Source organism: Cyprinodon variegatus, unplaced genomic scaffold (assembly GCF_000732505.1).
Source record: "Cyprinodon variegatus isolate N-32 unplaced genomic scaffold, C_variegatus-1.0 Scaffold596, whole genome shotgun sequence".
NCBI classification, from domain to species: Eukaryota; Metazoa; Chordata; class Actinopteri; order Cyprinodontiformes; family Cyprinodontidae; genus Cyprinodon; species Cyprinodon variegatus.
The window spans coordinates 159310-167134 of NW_015151049.1; the positions used below are offsets into that span (position 1 = coordinate 159310).

At 38.1% G+C, this 7825-nt stretch overlaps 1 protein-coding gene across 2 annotated transcripts; it reads right to left on the bottom strand.

Annotated features, from left to right (window-relative positions):
• Positions 1-202: 202 nt before the first annotated feature.
• On the bottom strand, positions 203-2434 carry LOC107096073 (cysteinyl leukotriene receptor 1-like). Of its 2 annotated transcripts, none has more exons than XM_015392563.1 (2): positions 2305-2434; positions 203-1642 (listed from the first exon to the last, which is right to left on the bottom strand). In XM_015392563.1, exon 2 carries the CDS (start codon positions 1628-1630, stop codon positions 596-598), a length of 1035 nt encoding a protein of 344 aa, XP_015248049.1. In that variant the 5' UTR covers positions 1631-1642; positions 2305-2434; the 3' UTR covers positions 203-595. The 2 variants fall into 2 exon arrangements, with proteins under 2 accessions (XP_015248049.1, XP_015248048.1); XM_015392562.1 differs by having other exon boundaries at positions 203-1645.
• Positions 2435-7825: the final 5391 nt, after the last annotated feature.

The window sequence follows — 7825 nt, forward strand, 5'->3', positions numbered from 1 at the left end:
AGAAGTCCTCCCCTAACCAGCAGGGTGCAGCAAATACGGGCTGAGCTATGTCGCCCTACAGATAGAGAGAGAACTGTCACTCTGACACTTTCTATGGCATCTCAATTGAAAGCAGTTTAAAAATATTGGAAAATAAATGTGAGCAATTTTGTAACACTACAGTGGAAGTAAAAGGACAGAAATGGTTTTGATCAAGGTTTATTTTCTGGCCACAATTTGTTTTTCCAGAGGTTTATCCTTTACGGTACAAGATGCACAAATAACATACAGCTTAGAAACATAAATTAAAACATCCGGAATGCATACAAATTGTGACATATTTTTCATTATACTGAAACCAATTGCAAAAGGTTGATATATAATTTTACATATTGTACAAGTAAATAAACAGTCTTTTTTTTATAAATATTCATTAAATGAAACTTTTCTTCATTGGTTTTATAATGTATCAAACATTTACATACTCCTGCTGCAAGTTAAGCAGCAACATTTGTAAAACATTGTTTTCTTTTTTATGTTCTTTTTATGTTCCTTTCATATCCTCTTACAGTCTAAGATCCCCAGCTTGCTTAAAGAACCCTAGATCTGCAGCAGTTTAAATTGTGTCTGCCTCTTTCCCTGATTCTGAGTTTGAGATTGGCTTCAGTTTGGATGCACGGCGCATGGCGCTGCTTCTTACCGTCTGGCGCAGGGAAGACAGACGGCTACGGAAACCCTCTCCAGAGAAGAAATACAGCATGGGGTCAAAGCATGAATTGGAGGCAGCTAGGCACAGTGTCACAACAACAGACTTTTGCATGAGTGTCTGCTCTGAGCAGGTTGACTTCCTTGATAAGAAATTCAGGTGCATGGTGCGTTGAATGTGATACGGCATAAAACTGATCAGGAAGGTCAGCAGGACAATGACAATCATTCGGATGGCTTTTGATGCTGAGTCCTGGTTTCGCCGGGCAGCTGGGGTGCGAGAAAGAAGAGTACGGACTATGCCGGCATAGCAGATAAGTATAGTTAGGAACGGCATGATAAATCCTATTACAAGAGAAAAGTAGTTCAGCCCCTGCAGTTTGGGTAGTCGATCACTTTCAGATTTTGGTGGCTCAAAGCATTTGGTCTTATTTGTCATTGGGTCTTTAGATTGACCAGACATAAGAAATGGGGAAGATGCAGCACTACTAAAGATCCAAATCCCCAGGCATACAAGACGAGCACGGTTCGCTGTCACTAGCCTCAGGTTCTGCACAGGAAAAACTATGGCAACAAACCGTGTGACCGACATGGCAGTCATAAAATAAATGCTGCAGTAGAGGTTCACATAGAGAAAGTAGGAGCTGATCCGACAGAGAAAATCTCCTTGTTCCCAATGACCTTTTCTAACATAGTAGAGAACTCGAAGTGGCAAAGTCATTACACACAGCAAATCGGACATGGCAAGGTTCATCATATAGACATGAAAGGGCGTGCTCTGTCTGTATGTTTTAATCAACACCATCAGGGCAAAACCGTTCCCCACAAAGCCCAACACGGTGATGAGGGAGTATGATGTGGAGTAGACCTGATTACGGAAATCATCAATAGAGGGACAGTTGTCTGTGTTGTTTCCCATGCTGTCTGACACGTTCGCTTGCTCCATTTCTTGTTGCAACTGCTGAGACAGAGAAAGAGTACATAATACAATATCTTAAACCATAAAACTAATCCAATCCCTTCCTACAACATACAAGCGAAAAAAAAATACATAAAACAATTGTGATGATATAGATTAAATATGACCTATTTCCTCTGCGCTCTGTATCTAGCTGTGCATGCTCTGGAGAAAGCAGAGAGAGGAGATAAGCATTTCAAGATCCTCTTCCTGTCATGTGACAGATTTTATCAAAACAGTAAAGATAAAACATTAAATACGGCAGATGAATAAGTTTTGAAATGTACAGCTGCCATACAGTCTAATGATCCCTTAGTGGAGGAGTTGCCTTGGCGATGCCTCAAGCATTCACATAAGGTTTGTGTGACAAAAGAAAGATGTAAAAAAAAACCTTACACCCCCCCCCCCCTTGGAGTGTAGTTTTCCTAAAAAGAAAAATATATGAAATTACAAGTTAAATGGAGTAAAACCTTTTAGGGACATTTTATTTTTGCATCCTTAAAGAAGCAAAGTTAAATAAAAAAAATAAATAAATAAAATACCCCAATGCTTAAAGTAGCATTCTTGGTCAAGCAGCATAAGTTGAAAATGAAAATAGTCGTTTATATAATATGGTCATGTTTTATGTCTGATCAAATAAGGCTTTAAAAAGTTCCCCTTACCGCCAAACGTCTGTCCTATAAAAGCAGGTCCTCTCCTGGCTGGTGAGCACAACAGTGGTGCCGTTTCAGAGCGTCTCCTCCACTTCTCTCTCTCTTCTGCCTGATGCAACTGCAGCAGACTGTTTTCTGGGTTTGTCAAAGTAGGACTGGTCTAACTCCTCAGCTATGCAGCACAGGAACCAAATGACATCACAGACAGCCACAGAAACTTGTTTACATAAGATGAAAGAAAGAAGCACATTATACGTTGGTGCAAAAATGTTTTTTTTTTTTTTTTTTAACAAATTACAGTTTTCAACCCTGTGGATTTTAAATGCAGCTAAGTGCAACGCTTTGTCTTTGTGCCATTTCGTTGCCATCTATTTCTCAAAAAGTCCATAATGGGTTACACGTGACAACTTATTTTCCTCATGAGTCAACTTACATTACTAGATCAGTTGTTTGCTTTTTCTTGTCCAACCTGTTGTAATCAATCTCTTTATTTACCCTGCACATGTTGCATAAACTTTCATTGCTGAAGCTGGCTTTAGACTAGCTACCAACTGAAACACAGCTGATTCTTCTACTAATTACATAATGTGAGAAACATCAGTCTTAAGTTCTGTGAAGTCTGGTACCAGTGCTGTGTAACTACTAAGATCACATAACAATGTTAAGATATACACTATGAACTCTTTATGCCAAATCAACTGATATGTTGTTACTAATTTCCTCTTGGTTGTGCTGTTAATGAATGTTGCTTTTATAATGATGTAATGGGATTGGGAAATTCAAGTAGAAATGGACAAACTAATTTTCACTGCTGAGAAGGCTGTTGAGGTGGAGGTCCAAGATAATTCTTCTCTAAGTCAATTAGTGGTCTAAACGAACAGAAGCATCAGTCATCAAGCTTGTGTTCATCAGTGAGTCTTTGACATTAGACATTATTGGCTTCACTGTGCATTAAGCCCATCTCATACAAGTGCATTAAGTGTTTTGACCCTTCTCTGAGTTATTGGAATTGCACTTCTACTTTCCAAGTAATTTCTTATAAATCCTTACATTCATTAAATGTATACGTATTCAATCTCATATAAAAAACGTATCTACAATAAACTGGTTGGTAGGATAATTGGATAAACATTTACAAAGTAAAATGATAAATGCTTTATATCCTCACTTTAAAATTTGAAATTGTTAAATTTTTCTATCCTGAAACTACTAGATTAAATTTGAAAGAAATTATATTCTTATTTATAGATCTATGGTCTGTGTTGAATAAATTTTAAGCATATTAAAGCCTGTCAGTTCATGCTCTCCGTCCTGTCGGGGCCCTAGGCAGCACCTTGGCTCAACTCTTGGTGAAGGGGATTTTTGCAGCTAAAAGCTCAGTGGCTGGACTTTAAAGAAAGTGTATTTTTTTTACCTATAATCTTACCATTAACGCATTTCAAATCGGAAAAACACAAGTTAACTTTTATTGCTATGTCAGGAAAAATACCCAGGACTTCCATCTGCAAGTTCTAATATAGAAGCAAAGATAAAAATCTAATAGAGTTGAGTTTCTTGAAATGCTGTACCAGTTTCTTTGTGAATCATAATGATTGGGAAAATCTGATATTGTGGGTGGGAATAGGAGTTACTAAATCCCAATGAGGTTCCCATAAGTGGATTTCTGCTAAAAAAAAAAACAAACAAACATAGACAGAAACTGCTGCTTAACTTGTTCTACTTGTCTATTTATCTTAATTTACCTCCACACTTCCGAGGCATCACAGTGTTTGAATGGTGACATAGTTAAATGAAAGTTATAACTGCAAATGCAGAAGATGCACATTTTAAACTACTTTGTATCAATCTGGTATTAAATATTATAGTCACTGGATGACATCTATGTGGAAAAGCATTCATTATCATTAAAAGAAATCTTGGCATAAATGATAGCAGCAACAAACTAAACTGAAAGTGTTTTCTGGTTGTGTGGATGCCTCAATGCTTGCAAGTAGGCATGCAATTTCTGCAGATGGATTGCTGGCCTTTTTCCTCGTTAGTTCATCAGCCTTAAATCAAGGCTGATTAATCAACCTTCCTTATCCTCTGTACCTGAAATTCAATTGAATTTATATTATATTTATATATTTATTTATATAGTGTGGAAGCATGTTTTTTCCTCGGCCTAATGGGGGTGAGAGGAAAGCTGGGAGGGATAAAAGATAAGTGTTTAAAGTAACCGTTTCAATGTACTTTTCTAAATCCAACAATGCAAATCAGGTTGAAGGTATTTATGTGACAGGGGAAAAAATAAAAGTTGTGTCAGAATTCAAATACCTTGGCATTCTAATAGACTCTAAGTTTTAAATCCAAGATCAAAAAGGTATGCAATAGAATCAAATTCAATATTACAAATTTCAGTTTCATAAGATCAAACTTGTCACTCCAGGCAGCTAACATGTTCATGTACAGTATGGTTCTGTCGCACATCACCTACTGTCTTACAACCTGGTCATAGGCAAATAAAACCTCACTAAAACCTTTAGAATCTCTTTACAAACAGAAAATAAAAATTTTGGATAAAAAAAAACATCAAAATATCAACATTGTGACATTACACTAAAACATAAGCTTCTAAGCTGGGAAAACGTCATCAAGTATGCAAACCTCTGTCCATGGTCTGTCATCTCCTCCACTCAGTCAGTTTGTGACAATCAGGAAAACGCCAACATTAACACGGGTCAGCTAGAGGAGGCTGTGTTGGTCCTCTGTGTAAAAGTGCTTTTAGTCAAAGAACCTTTGCAGTTACAGCATCTCAGGAATGAAACTCTGTCCCTCAGTACATCAGAAAACTTACAACATTCACTATTTTCAAAAACCATTTAAAAAATTGGCTCATAACACATCAGTCATGTCAGCATTAGTTGAATGTCTATCATTAACAAGCCATGCTGCCACTTGTGTCTCTGCTGTGTGTATGTATGTATGTATGTATACAGTATGTATATATGTATGTCTGTATATATATATATATATATATATATATATACATACATATATATTAAACTATATATATATATATAGTTTAAATGTTTTATTCTATTTTGTGAAACCTAAAATCTCTAGTCCAGCGAACAATTACTCTGTATTGTTAAATCAGTTTTGAGGAGTTATAGCTGTTTTTTTTTCTTTTTATATTTGTATTTTTCATTGTAGAATGCTTACTGTTGTGTTTTTTAAGATCTGTCCAGGGACAACAGCTGGAAAATAGCCTTTTGGCTAATTCTGGTGCATTTGCAGGAATGCTTTTTAATTTACACTGTCCGTGTCAATTAAATAAATCAAATTAGATCCTCATCCTCCTTCATGCCATGAACAGAAGACACCTGTTCTGAAATGTTTATCTAGCCAATGAAATATATATTAAAGATACATTTGAATTCTTATGCAGATTGATCTTCTTGGTAAAAGTGGCACTGGAAAACCCCTCCTGTCAAGAGAGGGCGCTACTGCTGTTGTTGGCGATACGTATTGCGTTCACTTCCTGTTTTGACTACTAAGTGAAGAAGTGTTGTTGCTGTTCAGGCTATCTCTGTCTGAATAAAGTTCTTTTTTCTTTGATATCTCTGCATCTACGTAACTTACTGTCCAGAACCACTTTAACACATCTCTACTTCTCTACTGAGCATTTGTCAGTTTCACACAGTTTTATTTCTGGGAGTAAGGATTAAATTCAGTTTATTTGTATAGCACCAATTCACAACACATTCACACACTCAAGGTACTTTACAGTTCACCTTCTTCTATCTAAGGAAAACCAGTTGATTGCATCGACTCATTGACTCTTCAGCAATCCCTCACACTAAGCATGCTTGTAGCGACAGTGGAGAGGAAAAACTCCCTTTGAACAGGAAGAAACCTCCAGTAGAACCGGGCTCAGTGTGAGCGGCCATCTGCTGAGGCCCACTGGGGTTCAAGGAGACAGAAGCAGACATAGAAAAAGAAGCATAGATACAAAAGGCAACTGTCAACCAGCTCCACAGGCGGCCCCGTCCAGGAAACACACAGCCAGGCAGACGAGCTCCGAGCCAGCTCCCATGTCAGAGGATGAAGAGAGCACATCCAGTTAGTCACAGTCAGAGAAACAGGACTACACTGGAAAACAGGCCAAGCTCCAGCATCTAGAAACAAAGGTTTAGCCTATACTAGCCTAGGAGTAGCTAGCCTCGGCTAGCGCTAGCTTAGCATTGCTATGGCTTCTCTTTCTCCCTCCCTTGACTCTTTTCCAACGGTTCCTTCTTCCTCTCCTCTCTCCTGCTCTCTGTGTCAGATGTTCAGTTATTCCTCTGCCTCCTTTAGTGATAATGGGATGTGTAATAAGTGCAGTATTGTTGTAGCTTTGAAAGCAAGGGTGTCAGAGTTAGAATCCAGGCTTCAGGCTGTTGAACATCCAGGAGTTAAAGTATTTTTAGTCCTCAAAAACCCTGACCGCCCAGGTTGCAGACAAGGAAGCAGACTCGTAGTTTAACACACGTCTGTGCAGCTTCTCTACCGTTACCCACTCATTACTCCATCCAGACAGGGTTGGTGTTCAATACTGACAGGGTCATCATAGTGGGGAATTTTACCATCCATGCTTGATAGCTTAACAGTAGCCTTTAATGCTATCTTAGACGCTATTGGCTTTGTGCAAAATGTAAACAAATTCTCATCTTCATACTTTGGATCTTGTGCTGACATATGCCCTAGAATGTGAATAAAAAACAGTATTTCCTCACAACCCTGTCCTCTCTGACCACTTTCTAATAACCTACAGGATTACTTTAACAGAGTTCTCCTCCCCCAAAAGAAGGTTTCACTCTAGCAGATCATTATCAGATAGTGCAGTTATAAATTTTAAAGAAACCATTTCACTTTCTCTCTCTTCTGAGTCACTGAGCAGTGTTGCAGTGTGCAAAAGCTTAGTTTATTCCCCTTCACAGTTTGAGAATTTTATTGATGGGGTTGATAGTTCTCTGCATACTGCCTTAGAGAGCCCCTTTGAAAATGAATTAAAACCATTAAAAATAGAAAGCTGGCTCGCTGGTTTAATGCAGAGCTGCGCACTTTGAAGCAAAATGCTAGGAAACTGCAGAGAAAATATCGCTCCACAGGGCTACGGGAATCCTTCCTAGTCTGGAAAAATAGTTTACTGCTGTATAAGAGGACCCTTTGTAAAGCAAGAGCAGCAGATTTCTCCTCATTAATAGAAGAGAATAAGAATAATCCTAGATTTCTTTTTAATACAGTTGCTAAACTCACCCAGAATCATAGCTCAGTTGAACCATCAATTCCACCTGCTCTTAGCAGTAATGATTTTATGGAATTCTTTATAAATAGGATTGATCTTATTAAAAATAAGATCATTAGCACTCCTCTATCCATGATTGGTTTGTCTCTGGAGGGGGGGGCAGCATCTGAGGTAGTCATGGAATCTGAACCGGGTTTAGACTGCTTTGATCCAGTTGAACTTACAGAGTTAGCAAAACTATTGTCTTCATCTAAGCCTTCA

Excerpts from the sequence above, each read along its gene's own strand:
- LOC107096073 (XM_015392563.1), bottom strand. The coding sequence starts at position 1,630 with ATGGAGCAAGCGAACGTGTCAGACAGCATGGGAAACAACACAGACAAC.